The sequence below is a fragment of the Colletotrichum tamarilloi genome, assembly GCF_030869305.1.
Source record: "Colletotrichum tamarilloi strain Tom-12 chromosome Unknown Scaffold_2.1, whole genome shotgun sequence".
Lineage (NCBI taxonomy): Eukaryota > Fungi > Ascomycota > Sordariomycetes > Glomerellales > Glomerellaceae > Colletotrichum > Colletotrichum tamarilloi.
In genome coordinates this window covers 1478215-1506105 of record NW_026849385.1, presented here as the reverse complement: position 1 = coordinate 1506105, position 27891 = coordinate 1478215, and the positions used below count along the sequence as shown (strand labels likewise).

Here is a 27891-nt window from a genome sequence, read left to right as displayed (position 1 = left end):
ACCACTTTACGCGCTTGTACAACATAAGTTAAACCTCATTTAATGGTATTGATGAGAATATTATGCTTGAGCTTGGATTTCTAACAAGTCTATATTCTAACTACGATCCGACCTGTATGTGGACGCCAGTCTTCTTAGTCTACGCCGACCCATTTGCCAGCCCTTTGGCCATAAACTCGCACATATACTCGTCCTCCTGATCAACCTCAAAGTCAAATCTGGTTACATCCTCCTTGAAAGGCCACAAATATGTACTCGTTACTCTATAAAGTTGCGAAAGATTTCCTTGGTTCAGCTTCATATTCGTCTCGAGGCTCCTTAAAGCAAACGCGGGGTGAGCTGCTTCTTACCTGTGATGCTCCGGACTAGCTTGATACGTCTCCAGCGCTTCTCGATCTTGATGAAAGCTCAGTAGCGCAAAGTGGTAGCCTTTGCTCCTCTCGATGGGATCCGTGATGGAGGGCCCGCCGACGATGAGGCGTTGGTCTTTGACGCAGGGGAGGGATTTGAGGGTTTTGAGTTCGCGGACGAATGTGGATTTGTGGTCTTCCGAGACATCGGAGCGGAACTTGAATAAAACTTCGAGGGGATTAAGATTAGAATTTGTTTCGATGGTGTGAGGCGTGGGAAGCAAGTATTGGGGGGTTACCTATGTGGACGACTGTCATTGTAGACGTGTTGCGAGTGGACGATGTAGGCTAAGTCCTTGAGTTTCTTCTTTCGCTGGAAAATTTGATATCGTCTTTGAAAACCGGGAGTAAACGCCGTGGTACTGATACGTTTGGATATCTAATAATTCAGTCAACGGTCCTGTGGTTGAATCAATTCCAGACCGAGTTGCATTGTGCCCGGTGGGAGGACACTAACGGGCGAATCCCGCGACCTTAGCCCACAGGCTCCACGTACTGAACGGACGAACCCCGTAGCAGCGGCTTTGTCGACGGGCCTCCACTCCGTGTAAGTCATTCAATTGACGACATGAAAATGCTGAATTGTGTATCAAAAAAAGGACTGAAGAATCAGAATTTGGTGGTCAAGATAGGTTGAATTCCACTTCGGTACGCTAGGCGGGGAGAGATGCGAAACCCCTTAGAAGATGGGCACTTTCGCCCCGTTCTCAGGCAGCTCCAGATCATGGGACCAACCACCTCCGTCACAAGCGCACGGAGTACTGATACACCTCAGAGCATTCTCAGCCGGTTAGATCATTAATTGCTCACTGTTTCCTCCGAGACTACACAGAAGCATACCACTCTAACACCCTCTCAGTCGGGGAAAAAGTTTACACCTTGGAGTCCTTCTCGCTAGAGACCTCGACATGCATCATGTCGTCTCCTTTGATGTCTTGAACGCTGCCAGAGTCCGTCTCGGTCGTCTTGTACTTCCCCTTCTTAATATCGCGACGCCACAGGTACTGTCCAAGCATGAAGAGAGTCCACCAGATGGCCACGAACGTGGTATTGACAGTGAAACCTTTCCGCCATTTGGGAGCTAGATGGAGGAGTTGAGATATCAGCATGATTTTTTCCAATTGCTTGGATATGGTGATGGTGTATAGTCACTTACCCTCTAGCTTTGGGAAGACCGTGATTGGGTAGAAGCTGAAGAAGATCCAACCGCAAGTCATCTGAGCGAAGAGACTGTTAGCAGGCGGTTCCGACAATGGCGGATGTGGATGATGTAGTCTGGTGCCTTACCATGGCACCAGTAGTGAAGGCTCTGGCTTCGTTGTCGTCTTTCATAATCATGTTGATCCAAGGGAAGAAGATTGGTGTGAACTTTGCGAGAATAAGCATTCGTAATCGTGTTGTTTTACAAGTGAGCAAGGACTTACGCAGCTAGTCAATCCAAGCATGTAGTAGGCGGCAACTGTGTTCCAATGAGCAAGAAAACCCTCCATGTCAGATCGATGCAAAAGACTTACAGTGCAAACCAGTTGGAATGTCCCAAATCAGGAGACAGACGTTCGCGAAGAAGAGGATACCCGCTACGACGCACATGACGGCCCAGATAGGGTAGATCATACACAGCGAAGTGGCAACGACACCGGCCACGATGGAAATTGCTTGGACGCCAGTGGGGATGACGTTGATCTCCGCAACGGTGTAGGTGCCGTGCAGGGTGGCCTCATGCTTGAGCCAGAGTGCCATCTGGCCAGCGACATAAGAGGTGCATTGGAAGCTACGGAGATCATAGTGTCAGTCTCATACAAAGTTGGCCCGAGACACTGCTCGTGACTTACAAGACGTAGGTGAAGACGGCGAGGTAAAAGTGCCAATGAGTAAAGACGCGCTTCAGCATCCTCTTGCCAATCCTCTTGCTCTCCTTGACTCCGTCATCTCTCATCCGCGCCTGAGCAAGCTTCTGCTCCGCATCCGTGAGCCACCAGACCTTGGGACTCGTCGGCAAACCAGGGAACAGAAAGAACCCCGCAATCGAGATGGGCAAGCTTATGATGCCGTCAATGATAAAAAGCCACCGCCAGCCGGCCATGCCGGCGACGCCGTTTAGGTTGTTGTACGCCGCGGCCTGGAGGTACCCGCCAAACATGGCGCCAATGTTGGACGAGACGTACCACACGCCCGCGCGCTTGAAGAGCTCGTCGCTGCGGTACCACGAGGTTAGGAGGTAGATTGCGCCCGTGGCGGCCGGGGTCTCGAGGACGCCGAGGAGAAAGCGGATACCGTAAATGTCGTACTCGTTGCGGAGCTTGCACTGAACGAAGGTCGTGATGGACCAGAGACATTCCATTGCGGGGAGATACCAGCGGGTGAGGTGTGGGCGGGAGATGATCATCATGGAGGGGATCTCGAAGATGAGGTAGCCGATGTTGTAGAATGTTCCGAAGAGCGAGTATCTGGCAAAATTGATTAGACACAAGCAGACTGGGGGGCAGTAATATCAACTGGAGGCTCACTTACTGGTTTCCTGTAAGTTTCAGGTCCTCTTCCATGCCTGAGACGTAGGCGTGGTTGATATTGGCTGAGTCGAGCCATTTCAAAAAGACTGCTCTCATGTTAGTGTTTACACGAACAGACAGGTTGACAGCAAAGTCATACACATCAAACAGCACAGGAAGAGAAGAATACTGTCTGCTCAGAACCGTCATTAGCATCTACTCAAACATATGGATGAGTGGAACTGTACCAAGCTTTCGAAGCAACTTCTTCTCTTCCTTGGAGTAGTGGCTGGGGTACCAATCAAAGATGTAGAGCCAAGCGACCCACAATGATCTCGTCTGTGGCTTGGGCGTCGAAGAGCTTACAACCAGCTCTTGGTCATCGAGAGGCTTCATCGTGGCAGCTGGATTCGCATTTCGAGCAGTCCTATCGAGACTGACTCTATCCGCCATGGTGGGCTGCAATCAGATCCCTATGAGATTGAGAGGCAGTCCAGGTTGTAAATCGTTGCTGAGGTTAAGAATGGCGAGTAAAGAAATCCCGTCTCTCTGAAGATCTCAACTGTCCGAGTGAAGTTCTTGGTGATGTAACCCCACACTTTATATCACTTCGAAATAAGCCATCACTCTCAGAGCTATGTTGACAGGCTGGAGTAGTCCGCCGACGGTAGCAAAGGCCAAGCAATGTTGTCTTTGATGTCTTCCCCGCAATCCGTACCCCAGTCTACGCATGCCCGACTCTAAGAATGGGGTGTGGAGAAGTTCCTTGCGGTCGACCGCCGTACTTAGCCAACGACACTTGCTCGGAGGATTGTCCTCGGGGATGAGGGGCATCAATACCCCGACTGTTGCGTCGCAAATGGGCGGTCCAACACAGGATGCATCGCGAGGATCTTTCACCGAGATATCAGCCGCGGGACCGATTCAATGGAATAGATGCCTTCGCTTCCGACGGGCCGTTGACGTTGATGGTTTGCATCAAGGTCTTGGTGATTATCAATCATGTGATGGCTCGGGTTTCTGAAAGATGTACAAAATGACAACTTTGGCATATGTCACGTCTATCCTATGAGCAAAACATCGTTTGGAACCCCAAATTCGGATTTTGAAGCAAAGAAGTATTCAGCATGGCCGCTTCTGTTACGAAAAGCTTGCCGGCCATGACAAAGCACGCCCACTCTCAGGATGCCGTTGTGGACAAGCTGTCTACGGTTCCGCGTCCCGACAGCATGTCTTCCGAACCACCTCATTCAATATCAACTCTGCCACCAGAAGAGCTGTCTGCAGACATCACCAGTGAAACCTCGTGGTCTGATGCCGCGGTAGAAATAAGCGAATGGCCAGCCTTCCAACCATCCATATCGCTCTCTACCTACCTCGCCGAATTGTTCGAAGAGAATATCACAGCCAAAATCTGCCGCACCGCGACCAAGTCTCTCCGAGAGCAAGTATCCTCAACTTTTGGCGAGATTCGGAAGATCCCGATCGCCTTCCCAGAGATCGTACCCCAGAATGGCCCCAATGCGGGCCAGTACGAGTTCCGAGATCCAGAGTTCTGGACCTGCGGGTTCTTCCCGGGAACGCTGTATGCCCTATTGGAGCGAAGCGTCAAGCACCCGCAAATGATGGGACTCGCCAATGCCGGGCCCGGGCTCAGTGTCGCCAGTCTCCGCCAGCATCTGCGGGGACTATGCGAGATCTGGGCCGATCCCTTGCACGACATGGCCGGCCGAACGGACACGCACGATATCGGATTTATCATTATGCCAGCGCTGCAGAGGGACTGGGAGCTAAATGGTAACGAGAAAAGCCTCGCTTCCATCGTCAGGGCTGCGCATTCTCTCGCAACGCGTTATGTCACCGCCGCTGGAGCTATTCGCAGCTGGGACTGCCTCTTGAAGAAGGACATCACAGTGACCGACATGACGACGAATCTCCTCGCAATCATTGACAGCCTATGCAATCTGGACCTGCTCTTCTACGCTGCAGCACATACTGGCGACAGTACCCTCTCCGACATCGCCACAACGCACGCCCGTACACTGTTACACACGCACCTCCGACCAGAATCCGTGAGCACGCTGAAGAAAAACGGATACAGAGGTCAGCTCTATTCAACATGCCACGTTGCCAATATCGATCCGGCTACCGGAGATCTCAAGTGGTGCTGGACGGCACAGGGATACGCAAACGATTCCACGTGGGCCCGTGGCCAGGCGTGGGCGATCCTGGGGTATGCTCAGACCTACCAGTGGACTCGAGACAGAGCTTTCCTCGAGGCTGCCATGGGTGCTGCAGAGTACCTCCTTTACAGGCTCGATACGGCGCCGTCGTGTGTGGATACACCAGTGGCTGACGAGGAGACGAACTGTTGCTCTCGAGATGGGCAGCGAAAGAAGACCAAAGGCCGAAGAGTCCCTCTTTGGGACTTTGATGCCCCGATACAAAACGCCGCGGAGCCTCTGCGAGATTCATCGGCCGCGGTGATTGCTGCTAACGGCATGTTGGTGTTGTCACAATCACTCAAAGGCATTCAAGAACATGCCTTGTCGCGGCGCTTCTTCGACGCGGCGGTTGAGATCGTCCGAGACACCCTCGATTACTCACTCGCAGATGAAAAATCTCAGTTCACCAGAGCTAGCAGCGAGGCGGGATTGGAAGTGGAAGATGCCATCGCTGGCCGATGTTTCGATGGCATCATCAAGCACGGAACGGCCAATAACAACGAGAATGCTAGACGAAGATACTGGAATCATGGCCTCGTTTACGGTGATTACTATCTCGTTGATTTTGGAAACAGGCTTTTGAATATCGGTTTGGCGTAGAGTGTTAGTGCTGTTTCCCGATTATAGACCTGGCTTACTTTAAACCAATAGAGACTCTTGCTTTTTACCATCCTCCACCATCGTATTCAGTTTCGAAAATGCCGTCATCATAGCTGATGATTCTATCCATGTCCATGAATTGCTGGTCAAGGAGCATCTGGGAAATATTGCTCAAATCGCCACTACCGACGCTGCTTCTGTGGTACAGGGAGGGCTGGGCCATCGGCTCAGCGCCATTGACGCCGAGCCCTGGGGTTAGGAGCATTGCGCTCTGCGTTGGATTGGTAAATGATGCGGGAATGTTGGATGGGAGTGGTTGAGCCACGACGATGGTGTCGAGACTACCTGTAGCGGGCTCGACCTGTGTATCTGCGAACCGCCTGTTTCGTCTATTGGTAGTGGTTCCCTCATGTCTCCCGGTCTCATTCCGTCTGATGTGGGCAGACAACGGAGGCTCCTGAGCAGCTGTGTGATCGATTTCTGTGGTGTAGCCTAGGACGTTGATGTTGAAAGTTGCATCATCGCGGCAACGTAAATGCATCTCCGTGAGCTTCCTCGAATACTTCCCAGCCAAGTTGTCTCTCGCAGGCTCTAAGCTGTGCGGGCCAGCCCATCGCGTCGCCATATCATTCACAATCTGAACCAGCGACCAGAACTCGGAAGCCAATTCAGTCCCGAGATCATACCGCCATTGAAGGAGGAGCACTCTGGCGGCCACATAGATACAGAACACAAACTGGCTCGAAACAGGCATCACCGCAGGCGCGTGCTTCAAGTAATTCTCCGCAATGATAGCAATCTCCACGGCGGCGGCCTGGCACGTGTCCGCGCTCAGAATACTCGGCAGCCGGGCCCTGAAAGGCCACTCCCTCGGAGGGAAGGCAATCAGCTGATGGAGCAGAATCATGGACGTATTGTGCGTGACGTGCGCCAGCGTGAGGTTGGGATCCATCCGCGTCGACTGCCGCGCCATATTGGCCTTCCATTTCTGGGGCAGGAGCATCTTCCAGTGGACCAGGCGCAGGTCGAGCTCCTTGAAGCGTGTGAGCCAGCTACTGATGTCGCGTTGGTCCCGCATGTTGATCTTTTGCTGAAGGAAGTAGCTCGTGACCCTGCTCAGGGACTCGGTCGCCTCGATGCAGTAGGCAAAGGCGCCGACGGTGGACATGTCGACGTTGGCGGCCGGCGCCCCCGGTGACGTGCCGGCGTCGGAGGGCGTATGGGTTTCTTCCTCTGAGGCACCTACTTGCAATGCCGGCGCGTAGTGGGACGGGATGAAGGCGATGGGGTTGCCTATTCTGCCGGCGGCTTTGTCCCATATCCCGAAGTAGGGTGTCACGACTTCGTCTTCTTTACGCCAGAGAACGCCGTCGCAGGGGAGACGGCAGTGCACGTCGTCTGAGGTTAGACTTGTGTTCCAGCCCATGGTGACTGAGATGAGTCTATCGAGCTTGAAGACGTTCCAAAAGACCCGGCGCCTCTCTTCGGCCTCGGTCCAGCTTTCTGGCGGAGCGAGTGAAACGAAAGGTTGAGATAGTGATGGCCGGTCGACGTCGTCGTGTTCGACGGTGAGTTGGAGATACTCGACGGTCCGGGTCAGTGAACCAACGAGAAACCAGGCTTTTGCAGCCTCACCACTTCCAATCTATCTATGTCAGCGCGTGCCATGCGAGAAGATTCGGATATCGAAACACCTACATCGTTGAATGCGACAATGATGAGAGCTTGGTGGCTTTCCACGTCGAACGTTTTCATCGATGTTGACACGATCCAATCACGGGTAATGCCTCTTTGCTGGAGCGTGCCGAATAAGTTGGTCGCAACATCTTCGTCAGATATGTATCTTGACGCAGAAAGGACCATGGCATGTAATACTGCAAGCAAAAGTTTGGCTTCTCCGGGCTCTCGAAGTCGACGGCGGAATCTCGCCTCGTGTATAATCGGAATCCATGGATGAATGTGTGCAAAATAAGCCTTGAGTACAATCTCAAGGTCCTCTTCATCTGGCAAGACAGGCGAAGTAGGGCTGGAATTACACGTGAAGGCAATATTTAAAGGTTCATGATCATCAAGTCGACGCCGCTTGGCTCGTACTGGTGACTCGGTCTCCGCACGCTCTTCGCTGGGTGAGCTTCCGCTTTTAGTGTTGAACTTTTGTAGCTCTTTGGCGAAGAATGCCATGATGCTATATGCATTCTTTTCGAGGCCGCCATTGGAGCCACTGGCATCATCTTGATGGGGTGAGTGATTTGAAACGGATTGTCTGCAGTCTTTTGATGAATTCTTAGTCCGTTGTTGGTGAACAGTCCTTTCTAACGCATCTTCGACGCTGTGATCAGTAACGATCAAAGAAGGGCAACTCGGCATATCGAGACGAACCAAGTCTCCGATGCAGGTTCTCAATGGCCCCAGCCTTCATCCCCGGCTTGGACCGTTTCGATTCATAAACACAATCGCTTCCTATCGCAAGTCAACTCCTGGAAAGAGGAAGATTCATAATCTGCACGGTAGGAAAAAGGGACCCACCTGTCTTGCGGCACTGCTGACATGTTGGCACCTCTCGGGAACATCGCAGCTTCCGGCGCCGGCAACAGTTGCAAGCGAGGGCCGCCGCAGCCTCCGAAGCGCCCCCCGAGTCATCGTGGCCCGCATCGGCGGCTTCGCCCTGGTGGCTCGGCTCAGTACCGTTATCCATGATTAGGCATTGGTCGGGTGTAGATCATGGCGCCAAGTGTAGGCTTTAGTTCCTGCGACTTACGCGTGAAGTAGAGCGGAGGCTGGCATAGTTATGGTTCCACGGCCAATAGCCCACGCCGCCGCTCGACATAACCCGAAGACCGAGGCGGCCCCGCACCGTCTTCCCCCGCATTGTACATCGGCGGCTGCATGAGCTGGAGCTGTCCGGGGTTGCGGGGGGAAGAAAGTTGGAAACGATCAAAAAGAGACATTCTTCCCCTAGAAATGCTGGTATTTCCTCGGTCGAGCGCAATGTAACGTACAGGACCAAGTGATACGCGTCACTTCTTGCCATGTAGGCGATGACAATTGCGAAACTCCTGCTCAGTCGTAGAACCTCCACTGAGCCTCCGTGTCCGGACTCAGGGGCTGGTTCAGGAGAAGCGCTCGAAGCAACTCGATTGGCATCGTATTCGCCCTCAGGATCTTATCGTGGAGTTCCTTTTCGCCCATTACCCCTTTTGTCAGCACCTCCTCCCGCAAACCGTGCATCTGCAACGCCCCCAGCATGTATCCGGCCTGATACAACGGGGAGTAGTCGCCGCCGAACGATCTCGTGACTTCTCCCTCTGCGTTAGAACGCTCGTGACCGACCCAGTCTACCAGCAGGTCGACGCACTCTTGGGGCGTCATCTCGCCGAGGTGGTACTTAAGGGAGAAGATGATTCTCGCGCATCGGTGCATCCGCCAGAAGAGTGTTCCGATCTTGTCCTCGGGGCTCACGAAAAAGTCTCCCCGGTTCCAAAAGACGAACTCCCAATACATGGCCCAACCCTCGACGAAGAAGGGCGTCGAAAAGAGCTCGCGGTACGGATGGTGACGCTTGCCCATAAACAGCTGCAAACGATGGCCGGGTATTAATTCGTGGCTGTGGTCATGTCAGTAGTGAACGTCTCTAAAATATAAACAAAGGAATATGCTAACAATGCCGTCGCCCGTGAGAAGTGAGGGTTGTTGCCGCGCATCACCATCATCTTGAGGTCATGGTCCATGGCGGCGGTGGGGTAAGAAACCCAGAAGGAGGAGCCTCCGAGGAAGAATGGGGACTCCTTTTGACGTTCTGCGTCAATCATAAACATACGCCACGTCTCGCCTGGAGGAAGTCAGCTTGTAATTCTCGCCGAGAGGCGCACACAGAGAGACTTGCCCGCAATTTCTGGGACCGTGACCAGGTCATGCTTCTTCACAAAAGCCATGCCCTCATAGGCCAGCTGCCGCACCATCTCAGGCTGTTGACCGGGCTCAACATATGAATTCTTGACATATTCCTGCGCCGCCTTCCAGTCGTCGCCGAAGCCAGCGCCAGGAGCCTCGAGACTAGAGAAGTGAGAGTCAGTTCCTAATCTGGGGCAAAGGGCCAGTCGGCTTTACATACCCCGATACGCTCCCATGACTGCCCCCCGGTCCAACGGAGCCCACCTTGATGCTGCGTGAAGCCTTCTTCATCTCCTTTTCGCACCAATCGTACTGTTCCTGCGCCAGCTTGAGGAGCTCCTCGGGCGTGTAGGGTATCATTTCCGCTTCGAGCTCAGTGATCAGCCCGGAGCGCCCGATGGGTTCTACTGCAGCACGGATAGACCCGGACCCGTTTTTCTCAATAAGTTTGGTGTCTATCGCCGTCTTGATACCGGTGAGGGCCTCGTCCAGTTCCTTTTTAGGCGCGTCGCACCAGAAAGGGAACAGGGGGTCGTAAGGGGCGTAGAAGCTGTAGGCCTCATCCACATGGCCTCTAATTTGGTCAACGGTGCTCATAGCACGTGAGAATGTCGAGTCATTGGCCTTGATACCATTCGTTTTGATGGCCTTTGTTGTTTCAATTATGTTCTTTGCTGTCTCGTTTAGTATCATGGCCGTCTTTTTGCTGTCGACGGGAACCATGCTCTGACGAGCTTCGCATATCTCGATGAGCGGCTGGATGAATGGAAGAACCGGCTTTACCAGTTCGTCTCGCTCACGATCCAAAAGTAAGACGCGGAGATTGCGCCTCAGATAGTTGCGCAGAAGTAAGAAGTCTACCTTATCCTCTTGGCTGTAGGTATCGAACGGAGCTTTAAACAGACTGTCGAGCTCTTCATTGTAGTATCGTTCCAACCGATGAGATCTCGTGGCTGAGAACTTGATATTGTAAAACTTGTTGAGATTCTTTTCATCCGTGGTAACACGTATAATACGCTCCGGCATAAACTCCGAGATGGTTGTAGCTGCGTGTTGTTCGCGGCTGTCGCTCACATGAACCCAATCGCCGTCAGAAACGCCGCCTTGATGTGACCGGGTAGCGAGACGATGTGTGGCCATGGCGATGACGTTAAGCTCGTGATTCTGTGATTGAGTGAAGTGCTGATTTGATGTGGTAAGATTGGATACCAAGCTGTAGCATCCGGCAGTGATGATTACATTGAAAGAATGCGGGGAAAGCTTCGTTCTTGAAGCAGCATTCGAGACACGAGGCGTGGAGGTGTGAACTCCGGACGGGAGGCCGCGGGGGTCTTATCTCGGCCCCAGTTGCCGAGAGGGAACGTTGCAGCGGTATTCCTTCAGTGGGTCCGATAACATCCCGAATGGGAAGGTGCGCTGAAGAGAAGCTTTTTGATGGCAGCGGGTTCCTTGCATCTTGTTTCCCCTCACCAACCATCATGCCAAGCTCATTCGCGATTTATGCACGACTCATCTATATTTACGCCAGGCTTATTCGTGAGAGATCATTTGAAAATTACATTATTGAGCTAAGCAATTGATCTTGCTTGGTGTAGGTGAATTCGTTATCAATCCCAAGCGAGTGCGTTAAAATGAAAACCACACTACTCTAGCACTGGCTCTCGACAGCGACAACCTCACTGACGCCAGCCTCAATGCCCTGACCAGCGCTCTCAACGCGCACAAACTGAGCCGAGCCGGAGAAGGTAGCCTTGGTCTCGAAGCCAGTCTTCTCAACAGAAGCCTTCTCAGTCAGCGCATCCTCCGAAGCGCCGGCGAAGACGGTCCACTTGTTGTTCTCCGTCGCGCCGTTCCAGCTCATGTACACCTCGGTCTGGTTACCAGCGTCGCAGGCGAAAGCCTTGGGCGCGTAGTAGGGCTTGCCAACCCAGGGGTAGCGGTGGTTGCGGTAGCTCTGGACTATCTTGTCCTCGCCAAACTGCGCGGTGAAGACGCACTCGCCCTCGGCGTTGAACTCCTTGATCTTGGGCGTGCTGCCGTAGCCGATGACGGTGTGACCGCTGCCGTCGTTGAGGACCTGGACGTTGCCCTGGGAGACGGCAAAGATTGTGTCGTTGGGGTCGATGAGCTCCTGCTTGAGGGTGGCCTCCCAGGTGGCGGTGTTAACGATGAGGAAGATGCCCGAGGTCTCGTTGACGCCGCTGCGGATGCCGCTGTTGTCGTTGTTAAAGAGGGAAATGAGGGCGGTGCCGTTGCCCTCGGCGTGGATGCGAGCGTCGTGCTGGTAGCAGAAGGACAGGCCGTTCTTGAGGGCGAAGGAACCACCGGTTTGGCCCTTTAGCATTGTTAGCTGAAGCTCGTGTTCAGACAAAGGTTGAGCAGGTACTTACGTTCAGGGTCCACTCAACAGATCCATCCTTGGCGATCTTGAAGATGGAGCAGTAGTGGCGGGAGGAGATGAGGAAACCACCATCAGCGAATCTTTCGATCGAGTTGATGTGGAAAGGTCCCCAGGGGTAGGTCTGATTGAGTCCAAGATCCTCCAAGGGGTAGGTAGGGGCAGCAGAAGCCAGAGAGATCTCGTCCAAGTGGTCCAGGTGGCTCCACTGGAAGAGGATCTCGTTCGTCTTGATGTCGATCTCGAAGAAGAGCGAGTCCACGATCCAGCCATCGACAGGGCCGCCGACGGAGGTGAGGTCCGTCTGGGTGACGTTCACAGCAGGAGCAAACATGGTACCCTCAGTGGTGATGTAGTCCTCGTGCATGTCCAGCCAGCTGCCGCCGGTGAGACCGGACGAGTCCCAGCCGGTGAAGGTCTGGAGGTTCAGGCCGTTGGCGTACTGATCCAGAGTAACATTGTAAATGTTCTTGTAAGTCTGGTCGTAGATGAAGACAGCTCCGTATCCGAAGCCGTAGGGCTCCGGCATGGTGATTCCGGTGTAGAAGGTGAGCACAGGCTCTCCGAAGAGAGTCTGGGCGCGCCACGCGGAGATGTCGCCGTAAGGGCCCTCCCAGATCAGCTCGTTCTCATTGCTCATGATGAATACGGAGTAGTTGTGGCCGCCGGAGCCGGACTGGTCAAAGAAGAGGTGACCCTCGGCGATGTCGCCGGTCTGGGTGATCTTCAGAGAAGGGGGCTGCAGAGCAGGCTCGGAACGGTAGGTCTGCCACGGCCAGGGGCTGGTGGTGCTGTTCTGGGCCGCCGCGGCCTGGCTCAGGCCGAGCAAGGCGGTGGCCTTGAGAAGGGAGGTAGAGCGGACCATGATGACTGTAGGCTGAGGGGGTATGATTGACAGGAAGCGAGGCCTTGAGAAACAGAACAAGGCAGACTCAAAGGGAGGAGTGCCATCGAGGCTTTTGTACTCTGCAGTTCACACATCTTCAATGGCATTCCTGTGTTTCCCGACATCGGTCGATTGACTCTAGCTTCACGTCCGATTTTTTCTTCAACAAACACTCTAGATTGCCATCGCCCCTGTCATAACACCAAGGCTTTCGACCGTTTTTCTCGCGATCTTGCATGGTGTGTGGGTCTGTTCCGAGAAGTACGCCGGCTGTACCTGAGAGATCATCGTCATTCGTCTCCATCCTACGGCCATCAAGGATCTGATAAGATGAGATTGATAAAGTTCATCACCGCCAAATTCCCTCAAAGTGCCGGCTTGTGGGGGATCTTCGTATGTTTTTGGTTACATTGGGTCCCAGTCTATGAATCAACGAATCCACCGTGGGGGCTTATTTGCTAAAATTTCTACAGCCTGGAGGAGCCAACCCGCAGCGGAATTCGGTGGTCGGTGCCGTTTGCAGAAAGTGAGATCCGACTTCCGCTGAAGCCAAATGTACGCCTAAGAATGACTAGCAAGCTGTAACGACCTGGGTAAGGGTATCTGAGAGTATGCTTTAGTTCGCTCAACTTCATGGTTTTCGAATGGTTGATAAGGATCTGTAAAGTTCGAGAATAAAGAACGTCTGATAATCTGAAGTTGAATAGGTACCCCAGGATTCTGCGAGAGAGTGGGCAACAAATGCCGCTGCCAAGTGAGTGCCAAGTTGAGTCGGACTTTTCCCGACGCGCGGGACGGAAAGTAGTTAAGCATGGATAGTAGTGGATCCTAGTTCAGGTTACTACCTTACTAGTCCCGGGACCAAGCTCGTTCTTGGGCAGTCAATTCTCGGGGATCGAGGTGGACCGATGGTCTTCGATTTCGCTCCTTCACAGACTAGCCGTCTGCCGGATCCTCTTTCACGATGGTCTTGAGCTATCTATGCTATCTATGCTATCTATGACGTCCGGTGCAGACGAGAATCGCAACTTAAGTATGTCTAGAAAGCCAAGATAATTTCTAGCAGATTCCACGGCCAAAAGTGGTTGAAAGTATCGCATTAATTTGGCAATCCGTTTTGAATGAGCGAGACAATCTTCAGGTCTGCATGGTGGATCAGCTCAGAGTTTCTCCAACGCTTCGGAACAAAATGAGAGGATTGGCAAGCCTATCATGCGTGCGTCAAGTCCCAAGACTCTGATAGCAATGTGAGCCAGCATGGCATCTGCATATAAGTGTTCCAGAACAAGCCATGCAAGGTCAAAAATAAGCTTATCCTCTGGGTTGGGACAACCACATGGCGTGCTTGGTCCACTGTATGGCGCAATGTAGGGCTCGATGCATTCTGGAGCAACGGCATATGTCCATGAGCTTTAGAGATGATTAACAACTTGAGTCATGCCTGAACCGCTGCACCTAGGTTGTAGAGACCATACAGTACAGCGAATAACTTTCATTGCTCGAGCAAAGACCAGAACACTTTGTGGACGCTCAAGCGAGGTCTTCATATCGATACATATAACATCATGCCACAATTCAGCTTCTGCTCGTCACCTTTCACTGCTAATTCTTGAACAGGGTCAAGTTTTGATGATGAGTCGACTCAGGCGCATACAGAATTCCGTTCCAATCTGCATCACTTGCCCACCAACAACTATGTCATGCCAAGCCAGCTTATCACAAGTTAATAAACGCCTCACTATTCATAGACTACCTTTGATCAATACCGGCCAACTTCTAAGCAATCTTCTCCACATCGAGATCAAAATCACCATCGCCTCTCATGATGCAACTTTCACCTTCCTTGGCCCAATCAGAGTCCCGACACAGAAGGGCAGAAGCATGACTCTCACACTCCTGTCGAGGATTACACTTGCCCTCGGCACAACACGTCCACTTAGCCTCAACATGGGCGTTGCCAGACGGTGCCGTCGACTGAAAAGACGACTTCTTGCCCGACTTTGACACTATCACGGGCTTTCCCGTGCCGGAGCAGGTCTTGCACTGAATGCGCGAGTTGGTCTCCAGCTCCATGATGTGCTTCGAAGCGACCTGCGAGAGGACGAGCTGGAATTTGTAGTTCTCGAGCAGGTCGGGGCAGTTTCTGGGGACGGAGGACATGACGGGGAGGTCCATAAAAAAGCGGTCACTGACGTAGCCGAGGTCAAGAGCCTGGCCGCAAAGGACGAAGGCTGTTTCGGGGTGGGGAATGAGACGCATCTGAGGCTTTCGGAGGCCGTTGTTGTAGACGTTTGAGCAATTTTGCTCGCAACAGACGATCAGGATATCGACTTTTTGACACATTTTGGCTGCTTGGTGCAATTTGGGTGCTTGAGATACCTCGACGTGGATGAGTAGTTGTCTTGATAGATTTGACGATTAGGACGCTGTCAATCTTCGCGAGATGATCAAACTCGAACTGTGACCTATCGAGTACCATTGGAGATTGGGAATCGAAGGCGTGTTTATTACGAGAACCAGTCAGATATATAGGCAAGTGACTCAACAGCTGGTGTTGCCTGTTGAGGGTTCATATGAAAGGACTCGCGAGGCAGCGTAACCGCTTGCGTTCAAAGAGTACTTGGTCGAGTCGCCTAGAACATGAATATTTCTAAGAAACAGCCATACTGGCTTCGGACTTGACGAGAACAATCAAGTGTCAGGTCGACATCGGACAAATCCTTTGTTGGAATAAGAATCCGGTTCGACTTTCCAATCCGGGGCGGGTTCGAAAAGTTGGCTCTCGTACGAAGTATCGAAGTCCAGGGATGAGAAAACCGAAATCGAAGAATCAGACAAAGAGACTCGAAAACCTCCAACTTAGAGTCATCAAATGCTTCATGCTTCATCTGCACCCGCCGTCATGTAGTGTCATTTGAGACCATAACTGGGTAGATACAGAGTTTCGGGTAAAGTAGATACCTTTAAGCCGTTTGGCATCTCCCAGCTCAACACAACTACACCTGCTCTTACAATCTTGACTGTCATTTACCTGAGCGTATGCTTTGACGACTTGTCGGAAGTTCTGAACAGAATGCTTTCCATCTTCGTGACCTTTTTCTCCTGCTAATATGCTCAAACATTTCTCTCATCCATGACATCGGTGTACCCTTTACCTAGGAGCGAATGAAAGCTCTGCCACAACTTGAAGAGGTTCGCCCGACAGATATCTTACGTTCTATTCCAAGATAGTTCCAGTGCTTCTTTGGATCTGCATATGATACGTTCATTGGTTCATGTAGCCCATGCAATTGATCCAACACTCTTTGAGATATTTAGAAATTCGGAGTAATCATGGAGCAACTCAAGACTCGAAATACCGAGAAGAATATGCCGAAATCCCGACAAACGAAAGCGAACCCATACAGCCTCGACAGTGTAGAGTCTCAAGTCCATTTGTTCCGACTTTGCTGTTTTCGTAAGCATTTTGGGTGACACGCTTCCGAAGGGCTTTAGCGGTTGAGCATCGACCTCTCCCTTGTTGATCAAACAAACATGTGTGCAGCGAATTCATTTGCAGAGACTTGATCGATAGCTAGAAACGTACGCGACCAGTCTTGTAGCACCTCGATGTCGAGCCCACAACCAAGTTTTATTGTTCCGAGGAGGACTCGAGCCCTGACTTACCTTAGTACACGTACTTGCAAGGGGCCTGAGGTGTCATGTCGTCATTCCCTTGGCCGGCTATCAAGAACGTCCCTGTTGAACGGCTATTCTGGTGTCTAGACTTTGAAAGTCAAGGTAAGTATGGCAAGGATTCTCACTCAGCGATTTACGCATAATGGAAATTAAATTCGCAAAACAAACAGCTGTTGGGACTTTGGGCCACTCACGCCACTACGCTTCTTGCTTTTCGTATTACCGGTACCTGCAGCAAGGAATTAGCATACGAAGCCCCAGCAAATAGGATCGAGGAGACCCAAAGTCCCATTGGAGGGGGGGAAAACATGAGCAATGCAAGGATTGAGATCCCGGCGCGGTGGTCCGCGCCGTATTCGCCCGTTCGAGACCGGCGGACTACCGTCAAAGGGGCGGTGCAGTTTTTACGACTGGAGGATTATTTTTGGCGCGTCTTAGTGTGTTGAGGTACGTTTTCATCCACGGAACAAGAAAGAAAAAAGGCTTTCCCTCATGGAACGATGGATGGATCTGCGACAAGAAAAAATCTGACCGGAACGGCTGCAACGGCATCTCAAAATGGGCCATCTATGAGACATACCAAACAGCCACAGGATCGCGGAGCCGTTGGGATCGGGCGTTTGTAGGATGGCCTTAATGACCGCTAGGGCGGCTTCCGAGATGAAGTGGCGCAAGATTCCCGTCTCAGACCCCGCTTAGCTCCGTTCAGGGGCGTTGTTTAGACCCGGGGTTAAGGCAGCCGTTGTTGGGAACTTGGAATCGTCTGGACATACAAAAGTCTGTGAGGGAAAGATCTTTCGACGACGAGGGGTGTTCTGATTTCCTTCTCTCTCTCTTCATTCTGATAACGGTCATCGACTTCGAAGCCTTCACTCACCCTCGGGTCATTACATTCGTTCATAATCAACACAATCGTTTGCACTGCTCTGACACCGCTACCGGAGCTATTACACCGTCTTAATACCCGACAACATCAAAACAAATAATACCAAATCAAAACCCACAGCAAAAATGTCTCTCAGATACATCACCTCCCTCGCCATCATGGCCACCGCTGTCCTGGCAAAGACCGACCTCGCCGGCTGCGTCTCCTCAGACTCCGTCGTCACACCCACCCAGGGCGGCACACCCTACGCAGCCCGCGTCTGGTACGTCCCCGGCACCGGCGAGATCTGCGCCGCCCTCGACTGCGGCGGCGGCCGCGCCCCTCCCAAGACCACCGTCCCCGGCTGCCCTTCCTACGAGGGCACCGGGACCTACTCGCCGTCCTTCCTGCCCCTGCAGACCAGCGCCGCGCCCGTGGTCTCGACGACTGTGGCACCCGTCACCACCACTGCCGCCCCGGAGACTACCGCCAGTGCCTCTGACAGCGCTTCTGTCGCCACCGTGACCACGTCGATGGACTCTGCCGCTGTTGAGAGCGAGACGGCTGCGTCTTCGACGGCTGTTGTTGTTACTTCGAGCGGCTTCAGTAATGCTACCATGACTACCCTGACAACGAGTGCTGGGTCGGTGTCCGGAAGCCAGTCTGCTCGTAGCACGCGGGCTGTTGGTTCTGCTGCGACTACTGCTGCTACTACCAACAGCCCTAACGCCGCTGTTCCTACCGGCGCGTCTCGCGAGCTGTTTGGATTGGTGGCTGGTGTTGCTATCGGCGCCGCCTTGTTGTAAAGCGTATGAAGATACATGTATATATGGACGTGGCACGAATAGACCTCCACAGCTGATGCTATGAAGATCGCCATGACTTGGATTTTTAGGACGCAATATCATAATAATGTAATAGACAATGAATAATTCTCCCATGATCACATATGTTTTGCTCTCCAACGTTTGAAGTCGTGAGTCCTGACCTGAGTACGATGAACACACTCAAAGTTCGTCAGAAGAAGCAACATTCCGTACATGCACTGACGTTTGCTCTACTGATTTTTCTGATCATTGGTGACTCTCACAATGGACGGGAAGTCCATGTTAGGCTGGGATGTCCAGAGACTCATGCCAAACATCGCAAGAAATGGCCTTGGTATGAGAGGCATATGAAGCTGGTTCACCTCATTTGGCCATTGAGACAGCGACTGTGTTATTGCTGGCATTGCCATCCAACATGCTGCTGCACCTCAAGCAGGTGAGAGGAAACAGCTCAACTAACTTCCCAGTATTGTTTATTGTTCTGCAATACGTCGAATTATGACATTCAGTCACGGATCCGTCCTATTAATCGAAATCTTCAACGCCTCCGACTTGCCCACAGTCGCTAAATCACGGGCAACAAGACCTGCGACTCCCGTCCATGCGTAAGCCAGACCTACCATGGAACCTGCATGAACTCCCACAACGTTGGCCCATGAGACCGCCTACACAGATTGATCCTGTCAGGACATACACAAAGCTGCATCATAGTATGCGTCCAATACGGCGACAGCAACTGGTAGCCCCCATCGGGATGCTGCCTAGGAATCCACGACTCCCACTCCCTCATCTCCCCGGCCCACGCACCCACGTCGCTCTTGCTGTCATGGCCAATGAACTTCCCCCAGCTTTTGTTTAAGAACCCGAAATACCCTTGCTTCTCGACGCAATACCACATGGTGGCGGGATCGCGGACGCCTTGGAGGTCCATGAGAACTGGCCTGTCATCGACGAGTGTGATGGCTTTGCCGGTCTCCTTTTCGATGATGTAGAAGTGCTTGCCGGGCCACGGTATGTCGCTTACATGATCGTCCTCGACATCTTCGCCTGCTACGGATGTTGTTGCAGGTGTCAAGATTGGGGTGTGGAACTCTGAAGCTGTATCAGAGCCTGTGTCGTCGTGCTTGTCTTGGGAGGCCATGATGGCCCGAACGTTGCGATGGCGATGGCGTATCCAAGAAGTAATCTGGAGCGGGCCGATGACTTTGCAGACTTCGGTCGAAGGAATCAAAGGGATTCAAGTTTTTGAAATATAGAGAAGCTGTCGTCGGATTCACTGAGATGAAGTGGGATTAGCTGTACGGTATGAAGTACAGTGATGAGATGAGTGCGTCAAGGTAGCATGACGTGCGCCACATGAGTTGTTCCGCTGACGGAACGGAAGCTCAGTGTGGATTCTCATTGGTTGGGCTGTCTCAGTTTCCAGTGTGTCAATCGAGTTTAGCTCACTGAAGGCCTCCAGCATCCGGGTTCAGCTGGTATCTTACATCCGCAGATAGAAGCCGTGCCTCCATTGTTGATTTTTTCTTCCTACTCTGAACAACCTGGAATGAGATACAGTCGAGTGTACGGCGGCTATTTTCTTCCTGATGTTGCGCTCGTGGGCCCTTCCTCGTTAATGAGTGTGAACAAGACAGATTGCGGTGGAGTCTATGCAACATCCAGCTCCCTACGAAAGTACACCCTCTCGTACCCATCCTCAGTCCTCCTCTCTGTCTCGACGAACCCCATCTTGGGATACAGAATGAGATTTTCATACATTTTGACATTGGTGTAGAGCTGGAGAGATGTGCACTGCGAATCTCGCGCCATATCCTCGGCGCATTTCATCAAGACCCGACCGTATCCGCGGCCTTGAGCCTCTGGGGCTACGACAAGGTTGTTGATGTGCAGTGCACTCGCTGAAGGATCAAGGCGAAGTAGAATGGCACCTACTACTGTGTCATTCTCATCATCGTGAAGTATGTAGACCAGCTGCGTCTTGATGAGCTCGTGGTAGTCGGCTTTCATGGGTGCTGGTTCTTTGCCGATGCGGTCGATATACTTGGAGTACGCTGCTCTGGTCATTGATTGAATGTGAGGTACATGTTCCGCATTGGCTCTCGCGAGAGTGCAGCCTTTACGAGATGAGACTGGTTCGAATTGTTGATGCATGACACAGGATTGATGAAAACATACAAGATTGAGTTGCAGATAACTCAGTTCACCATTTTATCTCTTCTCACGAGATATCACGTTCAATTAGTCACTTTAGGTGACTCTCACTTCCTGCTGTCAGGTAAGACGGGAGGTACATCTCCGAATTGGGCCAATGACGAGATAACGCCGACAGTGGAGAGCTCTGACCCCACTGGCCAATCGGAGCAGGCGATATGCGATAAGATAACAAATCAGACGAAAAAGTCCGCCGTCGGAGAAATCATTCACGACACCCGTCGCATCCTGACCCGCCGTAGCCACCCAAGCATCACCAAAATCGCATCTCGAACCTGGTTTTTCACCACCCACGTCAACCATCACCCAGCGAACCCACGTCGAACCGTCGCATCTCAAAGCTCCACGCTTCACGCCAACCATCATACGACCTCTCGACCGCACATCAAACTTTTCACAATGGACCACACCCGCGATCCCTGCCCCTGGGTCATCCTCAATGGTAACGTCCTCAGCCGACCATCATCACCCCCTGGGAGCAGAAGACTAATGATCCTGTAGACTTTGGCGGTGCTTTTGCTATGGGAGGTGAGTAATCTAGCCATTTGCGATCACGAACATCGATGCACTCCTCGAATCTCGAATACAACTCCATTTCGAACCTCAAGCTCCCGAATCGATCAACCTCGCCCCGAAACTTGCATTCTGACACATGCCTAGCTATTGGTGGAACGGTATGGCACGGTATCAAGGGCTATCGTAACTCGCCCTATGGTAATGACACCCCTCTGCGCGATCTCGGAGATGGCGGTGATGGTTAACAGCGCATCAGGTGAAAGAAGAATTGGTGCCATCTCAGCCATCAAGATGCGCGCTCCCGTACTGGGAGGAAACTTTGGAGGTAAGCATACGACTCTACGGGAGACTTTCGATCTCGTGGAAAATGCTAACACGGTATTCTCTAGTTTGGGGAGGTCTTTTCTCGTGAGTGGACTCCTATACCGAAACTCGAAATCTCGATCCCGAATGCCAAGCCGTTACAAACCCTCCTGGCGATTTCGAGTAACTGACTGACTGACTTGATGAAAAACAGAACATTCGACTGCTCCGTAAAAAGTATGAACCGTCTCCTCAAACTCCGTAAAGCCGCAAGATTCGAGGGGAAATCGCTAGGCCTCGCACTGGCGAAGATGGTGTTGCAACATGGCGCATTAGCCTGAGATATCACCTCGAAACGCCAGCGCTCGCAGGGCTAGCAATGTTCCTTTGCATCTTATGGCGCGATCTATGTCTTGGGCGCTAACAATCTATGTTCAGGTCTTCGTGGACACAAGGAGGATCCTTGGAACAGTATCGCCGCTGGTTTCCTCACAGGTGGTGCGCTAGCCATCCGTGGAGGATACAAGGTTAGCCAACTTGCATATACGGCCGATTCCTACATGTCGCTAACTTGACTTATTAGGCCGCCCGAAACGGTGCCATTGGTTGCGCGCTGCTTCTTGCCGTTATCGAGGGTGTCGGTATCGGTTTCCAGAAGATGTTCGCGGGTAGCACAAAGCTGGAGGTGAGTTGAAACGGTCGCAGGCGCTCGACCGGCGAAACGAAGCTGACAATTCCCGTGATAGATGCCGGCGCCTCCTCCTTCCGACGAGAGAGCTCTTGCATAAACGATCGATCCTTCACGAAGCATCCATTTTACCGTAGAACGGCTTGTGATCGAGGCTACCGCCTTGCTGACGAAAAGAATAACTCGGACCCCTCTCTACTCCTCAACGCTCGAAGTCTGTTATTCGTCATATTGACGAGGGCTCGACAATTTGTTTTCCACATCACCAGGGAGCGAAGCAATTTGATCCTGTTTTTGTAATTCATTGAAAAAATCGCAACATCGGAGAGGGTGGCGTTATATGTAGAATAGGGGCAAAAAGTCTGCACCAGTCGCCGGAGACTGGACTGGAGATGAGGGGTGGACAGCCATTATGATCTTAGAGGGGGGGTTCCAACTCACCAAAGACGAGAGGCGGCTTCCGACTAGGCAGCATGGTCAGGGGCAAAACCTGCATTTGTTCTCGATATGGCTGGGGTTTTGGATTCGAGGAGAGAGACAGTCTCTCTTCTCCCTTTTTTGACACGAGTACTGAGCCTGTGTGGGATAGAGGTGTTCATAATTGTACCATCAACTCGCTGATTTCTTCTCAAAATCTTGGTTCTATTCCGTATCTTGAATCTCCTCGACTGACTCTAGAACATTTCCAATCTGGAAATGTCGTATCCGGTTTGGGGCTCACCACTTCTCAGAATACTCCCTCACATCAACCCCCTCAACACCATCCCGATAAATCTTGGCATACGCCTTGCCATCATCGGCGATCCAAGCCCTGTACATCCCATTACAGTTGAAATCCTGCAGAATCTCCGACCTTACACCCACCACTTCCCCCCCCTCGTCCCTCGTGACCGCAACCTCGATCCCGATAATACCGCCCTCACCCTCGCCGGTGACCTTCCACCGCAGACCCGCACTACTCTGCAACTCCCCGCCCGGACCAGAAACAAACGATACGGCGTCAGCCCCGGAAAGCGGCTTCCACCTCGCCACGGCGCCGACGGTCCGACCTGCGGCGACGCGCATGAACGAGTCTCCGTTACCCGTCCCGGAGGCCGCAATCGCCCTCGTCGTCTTGACACCCTTGCGCAGACTAGCCATGCCGCCAGGTACGGGGGAGTAGGTTCTCAGCGAGGGGAGACAATCCGCCATCAACCCCTTCAGACTCTCACTCAGCACAAGGAACCCGTCCCCAGCACCACCAGCACGCGCAAACGCCCCCGTCGGATCCCCCTCCTCAACCCACTCCTCGGCCCAGAACCCGGCCCCGACGACAGGCGTATCCCCGATACGGCCCGTCAACTTATTCGTCAGCCCGCCTGTGCTCGTCGCGGCGCAGACGACCCCGTCTTCGTCCAGGGCTACGGCGCCGACGGTGCCTTGCGGGAGGAACTCTGTCGTGCTGTACGTGCTCGAGCCCTGGCCTGCCTTCTCTCGCTCGAGGGCGCGGATGTGTTCGTCCCACCGCCGCTGGGTGAAGAAGTAGTCCGTAGATACCAAGTCCAGCCCGTACCTTTTCGCGAGGGTCTCTGCTGTTGGGCCGTGGAGGAGGGTGTGGCCTTGTGCCGAGGGAGCGTCGATGCTGGCGGCAGCAGCAGCAGCATCAGTCTCAGAGGATGAGGAAGGGTGACTACTCTCCGGATTGCCCCCCAAATCCTCATCCCCGTGCTCCAAAATCGCTTTTGCCAACAAAATCGGGTTCCGGACGTGCCTCAGCCCCGTGACGCCGACACCGCGCTTCGCGAAGCCGCGGGAGACCATGACGGAGGCCTCGAGCTCGTTGATGCCGTCGCGGGTGAAGACTGCACCGTGGCCGCTGTTGAAGAGGGGGTTGTTCTCTAGCAGGGTGACGGCGTGGGTTGCTGTTTCTAGGGCTGTGGGGAGGGCGCTGGTGGATGTGCCCGTGGGGGAGGGAGTGTTTTGGTAGGCGTTTGTCTTGCTGACCTGTGTTGTTGTGTGAGTACCATGTATGGAGGAGTTGAAGTGTTGTTGATGAAAGGTGTGAGAGGGTCTCTATGGGATTCTCAAACTAGAAGGAAGGGAGAGCTTGTGATGTTTGAACTTACAATCGTCAGCAAGGCGTGGCGGTACTCCGCATACTCTGGCGGCTGCAGATTCGACGGCTTGATGTTACCCGCGCCGCCGTGGATGATGAGGCGCGGCTTCACCTTCACGGCGGCCGGAGACTGACGCTTGTACTCCATCTTCCTTTCTCACTGTCTTGTCCTTCGTCTATCTTCTCGATTCCAAAGCCCGACGATGTACACCCAGTAAGCTTCCGAGAATTGACCTCTTGCAAGTATTCCGTATGAGATGTTTTGTGATGCGAATTCAAAGTGCCCTCTCATGTGAGACGTGAGGTGGGAGAGAGTCGTCGTGAATGATAAGATAAGAACTGTCCGAACCGGCGTGCCGAATGGGGAAGCTCCAACGGCCGACGCTCGGCTCCTGCTTGCCGATGGTCGGATCACGTCAACGGAGGGGTTGAAAGTGTCATCTTTTCCCATGTTATAAACGAGTCAGGTCCTGCACATGACCGACGGAGATACTTTAACTAATGACATTTTGGTGAACAATGCAATGTCTAGAAATGCTTTGATCTTTGGGGTATCCCTCTACTTTTCTGTTTATTTGTACAATGTGCCCTTGGACATGCCGCTGCCCACTACCCAAAACGCCTCCCGAATAATACTGTAGATAGCGCCCGGAATGTCTCGCAATCTACAAACGAGCAAACACGGACCCAATGATTTCCCGGCTCTTGAGGAGGTTCAGAACCCTCAACCTTTCATTGTCCAAGTGGGCGGAATCCGAGGACTGTCCGCAAGGGAGGTGCGCGGCCGGGGCGCCGAACTCCTTCTCGAGGAAGCGGATCGCGGGAATAGAGCCGCCTTCACGAATGTACAGAGGCTTCTTGGGCTTCTGCGTATTCTTATCCGTTGTCTCCGCGGACTCCGCCCCTGTACCTTCACCCGCAAACACGGACGACCACGACTGCATAATAGCCTCCTCGAGCGTCTGGAAAATGGCATTTGTGGGATCGCCCAGCCACGGCTCGGCCTTGTTATCAATCTTGATGGTCAGCGAGTTTTTGGACTCGAGCTGCGCGAACTCGCTCTCGAGGTACGAGCCTAGCGAGGCAATGACGTCGTTGACCTCCTGGCCTGGCACCAGACGCAAGCTGATGTTAGCACTCGCGTGGCTGCTGACCAGGCTGCCGTCCGGTCCTGATACCTTGTATCGATGGATCGTCAAGTTGGGTTCTCTCCAGCGCGCCATCAGTGCGGCCTTGAGCTTGTCGGCGGGCCCCTTTTCTGGGTTCTGGCGCATGAGCGTGGCTGCAATGTCGTCGTAGCGCGTCTCCTCCTCGGCTGTGACGGGAAGGATATCGTCGTAGAAGCCGGGGATGAGCACCTTATTACCGGGCCCCTTCAGCTTTGACAGAGTGGAGGTTAGATCTGACAGGGGCTCGTCGTTCATGTAGGAGCCGTCTACACCAGAATGCTGGTCAGGCAGATGTGAGTCGACGCACACAGTGGCATGCAAAACGCCACGCAGGCCGTAGGTCAGGCAGGGGACCTCATCGTCGAGCCAGTAACTGTTGGCAAGCAGGATGTAGTCGACGTCGCCGATGAGGTCCTTGTTCCTGCGAACAATCTCCCTGAATCCGCGAGAAGCCGATTCTTCCTCTCCCTCGATGAGGAAGATGACGTCGTTGGCAAGTTTCTTAGCTTGCAGCAAGTCTGTCACAGCGAACAACGCAGCCATGATCGGGCCCTTATTGTCACTGACGCCTCTGCCGTAGAGGTATCCGTTGACGCCCTTCATTTGGAATGGGTCAGTCTCCCACTTGCCCTTCTTGGTATCTGCCGGGACGACATCGTAGTGGCCGTAGAATAGGATCTTCTTCCGCTTCTCAGCCGGCTCCAAAACACCATCAAACTTGGCAAGAACAACAGGGTTGTGGGGGCTGCTCTCGGTGCTCAGCATCTCAACATGGCCGCCAAGCCTCTTGAACAAGGACCCAAGGAACGTTGCACCTCTTCGGCAGTCCTCTGCGAATTCTGGGCGTGACGACACTGTCCGGTAGGACACGAACTCCCCTAGTGTTTTAATCATCACGTCGTTGGCTTCCTCTACCTCCTTTTGTTGGTCCTCGTAAGACGAACAGTCAATGTTCCAGATGGCAACATCATCGTCGTTGCCGCCGGTAATGTAGTACTGTCTGTTGTTGTATGTTGTCACTGCTGACGAGAGAATCTTGCCCTCGTGAGCCTTCCAGCGCGCCACGCATTGGTACTTCTGGCTAATATTCGCCACCTGCTTGTCTTGGTACTGGCCGTAGTGGGCAGTGGTGTGTTTCTAAGAGTTATTAGCGATGAACGAAATGAGGAAACCAAAGACCTTACACTCGCAGAACCAGAGCGAGAGGCGCTGAGGAGATAGCCCCAACCCATTTGCAGTGTCATGACATCGCCCCTATGCCCCTTGATCACTCGCAACTTGGACTTTGTATCGAGGTCCCACAGTTCAATGACTCCTTGCAGCTTCCCAGCATACAAGAAAGACCCGTCAATCGCAAGAGACATGACCGACTCCGCATCGTCGGTGCCGAGCGACATAAGCTCTTGAAGGCCAGGTTCGCGGTCGTTATCAGCCGCATGATCGTCTCCCTCAGCACCAAGCTTCCACAACTTGATGGTGCCGTCTCCGCCGCCCGAGATGAGCACATCCTCTTCAGGTTCCACTAGAACGGTAGGGCCCTTGGCCATGAGCATCGAGTAGACGTAGCCGTAGTGGGCAAACATCTGCACAGCCCCCGGATGAATTTCCACCACCTTTTCAGATCGCGGGATCAATGTCCACCTCTCATCGTTACGGCGCGGCGTCGTTGTCCCTCCTACAGCTCGGGAGTCGAAGAACCTGTGATTCCGACGGTCGGGGTGTTGTGATGAGTCGTGAGTGGTACGGTTATTCGGGTCGGTGAGGCTGACCCATTGAATCGAGGTGTTTTGCGCCCCAACGTACACCGTCTCGTGCTGGGCGCTGTAGGCCACGGAAAAGATGTCGCCAACGTCGTATGTGCTGTAAATCTCGTACAGGCGTTTCATCGTCTTGGGACACCAGACGTTGATGAGGGGATCTCCGGCGCTCGAGAACAGCATGGAGCCGTCGGGGGTAAGGAACAGGCTCAGCACGCTGCGCTTGTGAGCCTGGACGATGCGCTCCTGGTGGAAGGTGGCCAGCGACCACACGACAATCTCGCCATCTTGGGTGCCGGCGTATATGCGTTCGTTCTCGGCGCTGACGGCGAGGGCGAGGACGGAGCTGTCGTGCTTGAGGTTGTGAAGGAGTTCGGGGGCGACCTGGGGGCAGTCGTCCGTGTCGCTCAGGTTCGTGGACAGGTCGGAGGCCGCGATGGCGGAGGGCATTGTGTCTTCTGTCGCGCGAGAAGGGAGGGGGGACAGCTTGTCAGCGGAGGTGCTCAGGCGAAAGAATGCGACCGGTCGACCCAACAGAGAGAACGGAATGGGTCGATCGAGGTTGAAGGAAAGGGAAACGTTATGTGGCGTGTTGAGACAGGAAAGCAAGAAGCAGACGTTGGATTGTGACGCATTTCCCAAGATGAATCGGTCAAATTGGCTGCGAACTCGCAACGAAAATGGCGAATGACGAAATGCGCTAAAAAGGGAGTCACTCCGCCCACCATTCCCCCGGGCAGCGTGGATCTCCCCGTAAGGGACCTCTCCCTTAGGGGTGGACACTGTGGACGTCCCAAGGTTTTGGGCTGAGTGGATCGTCCCTAGGTGCAGTTGCTGCCAGCCCAAGTGCTCTAGCTCCCGTAGCTACAAGGTCCACTGC

General features: G+C 53.1%; 12 protein-coding genes across 12 annotated transcripts; 3 read left to right on the top strand and 9 right to left on the bottom strand.

The window, feature by feature from the left end:
• Positions 1-139: 139 nt before the first annotated feature.
• Positions 140-668, bottom strand: CTAM01_01134 (stress responsive A/B Barrel domain-containing protein; the record flags this gene model as incomplete). The annotated part of the gene is made up of 3 exons (XM_060517177.1): positions 140-263; positions 351-579; positions 650-668. 3 exons carry the CDS (start codon positions 666-668, stop codon positions 140-142), a joined length of 372 nt encoding a protein of 123 aa, XP_060388639.1.
• A 614-nt stretch (positions 669-1282) lies between these two features.
• CTAM01_01133 (vitamin H transporter) lies at positions 1283-3352 on the bottom strand (the record flags this gene model as incomplete). The annotated part of the gene is made up of 8 exons (XM_060517176.1): positions 1283-1491; positions 1567-1627; positions 1698-1778; positions 1835-1869; positions 1925-2181; positions 2243-2857; positions 2922-3088; positions 3266-3352. The coding sequence occupies 8 exons, from the start codon at positions 3350-3352 to the stop codon at positions 1283-1285; spliced, it is 1512 nt and encodes a 503-aa protein (XP_060388638.1).
• A 425-nt stretch (positions 3353-3777) lies between these two features.
• On the top strand, positions 3778-5724 carry CTAM01_01132 (unsaturated glucuronyl hydrolase; the record flags this gene model as incomplete). The annotated part of the gene is made up of 2 exons (XM_060517175.1): positions 3778-3928; positions 4019-5724. 2 exons carry the CDS (start codon positions 3778-3780, stop codon positions 5722-5724), a joined length of 1857 nt encoding a protein of 618 aa, XP_060388637.1.
• Positions 5725-5788: 64 nt separating this feature from the next.
• Positions 5789-8419, bottom strand: CTAM01_01131 (uncharacterized protein; the record flags this gene model as incomplete). The annotated part of the gene is made up of 4 exons (XM_060517174.1): positions 5789-7369; positions 7423-7955; positions 8104-8184; positions 8251-8419. The coding sequence occupies 4 exons, from the start codon at positions 8417-8419 to the stop codon at positions 5789-5791; spliced, it is 2364 nt and encodes a 787-aa protein (XP_060388636.1).
• Positions 8420-8784: 365 nt separating this feature from the next.
• Positions 8785-12878, bottom strand: CTAM01_01130 (X-Pro dipeptidyl-peptidase; the record flags this gene model as incomplete). The annotated part of the gene is made up of 6 exons (XM_060517173.1): positions 8785-9328; positions 9385-9553; positions 9596-9777; positions 9836-10779; positions 11300-11950; positions 12006-12878. 6 exons carry the CDS (start codon positions 12876-12878, stop codon positions 8785-8787), a joined length of 3363 nt encoding a protein of 1120 aa, XP_060388635.1.
• Positions 12879-14675: 1797 nt separating this feature from the next.
• Positions 14676-15242, bottom strand: CTAM01_01129 (uncharacterized protein; the record flags this gene model as incomplete). Its single annotated transcript, XM_060517172.1, has 1 exon — positions 14676-15242. One exon carries the CDS (start codon positions 15240-15242, stop codon positions 14676-14678), a length of 567 nt encoding a protein of 188 aa, XP_060388634.1.
• A 2346-nt stretch (positions 15243-17588) lies between these two features.
• On the top strand, positions 17589-18248 carry CTAM01_01128 (uncharacterized protein; the record flags this gene model as incomplete). Its single annotated transcript, XM_060517171.1, has 1 exon — positions 17589-18248. One exon carries the CDS (start codon positions 17589-17591, stop codon positions 18246-18248), a length of 660 nt encoding a protein of 219 aa, XP_060388633.1.
• A 637-nt stretch (positions 18249-18885) lies between these two features.
• CTAM01_01127 (uncharacterized protein) lies at positions 18886-19410 on the bottom strand (the record flags this gene model as incomplete). Its single annotated transcript, XM_060517170.1, has 2 exons — positions 18886-18934; positions 18995-19410. 2 exons carry the CDS (start codon positions 19408-19410, stop codon positions 18886-18888), a joined length of 465 nt encoding a protein of 154 aa, XP_060388632.1.
• Positions 19411-19919: 509 nt separating this feature from the next.
• On the bottom strand, positions 19920-20336 carry CTAM01_01126 (acetyltransferase; the record flags this gene model as incomplete). The annotated part of the gene is made up of 1 exon (XM_060517169.1): positions 19920-20336. The coding sequence occupies one exon, from the start codon at positions 20334-20336 to the stop codon at positions 19920-19922; it is 417 nt and encodes a 138-aa protein (XP_060388631.1).
• A 546-nt stretch (positions 20337-20882) lies between these two features.
• On the top strand, positions 20883-22090 carry CTAM01_01125 (uncharacterized protein; the record flags this gene model as incomplete). Its single annotated transcript, XM_060517168.1, has 9 exons — positions 20883-20925; positions 20985-21011; positions 21144-21197; positions 21256-21324; positions 21389-21407; positions 21517-21539; positions 21741-21829; positions 21886-21987; positions 22049-22090. The coding sequence occupies 9 exons, from the start codon at positions 20883-20885 to the stop codon at positions 22088-22090; spliced, it is 468 nt and encodes a 155-aa protein (XP_060388630.1).
• Positions 22091-22707: 617 nt separating this feature from the next.
• On the bottom strand, positions 22708-24233 carry CTAM01_01124 (asparaginase; the record flags this gene model as incomplete). Its single annotated transcript, XM_060517167.1, has 2 exons — positions 22708-23973; positions 24096-24233. 2 exons carry the CDS (start codon positions 24231-24233, stop codon positions 22708-22710), a joined length of 1404 nt encoding a protein of 467 aa, XP_060388629.1.
• A 517-nt stretch (positions 24234-24750) lies between these two features.
• Positions 24751-27461, bottom strand: CTAM01_01123 (WD repeat domain-containing protein; the record flags this gene model as incomplete). The annotated part of the gene is made up of 2 exons (XM_060517166.1): positions 24751-26391; positions 26439-27461. 2 exons carry the CDS (start codon positions 27459-27461, stop codon positions 24751-24753), a joined length of 2664 nt encoding a protein of 887 aa, XP_060388628.1.
• Positions 27462-27891: the final 430 nt, after the last annotated feature.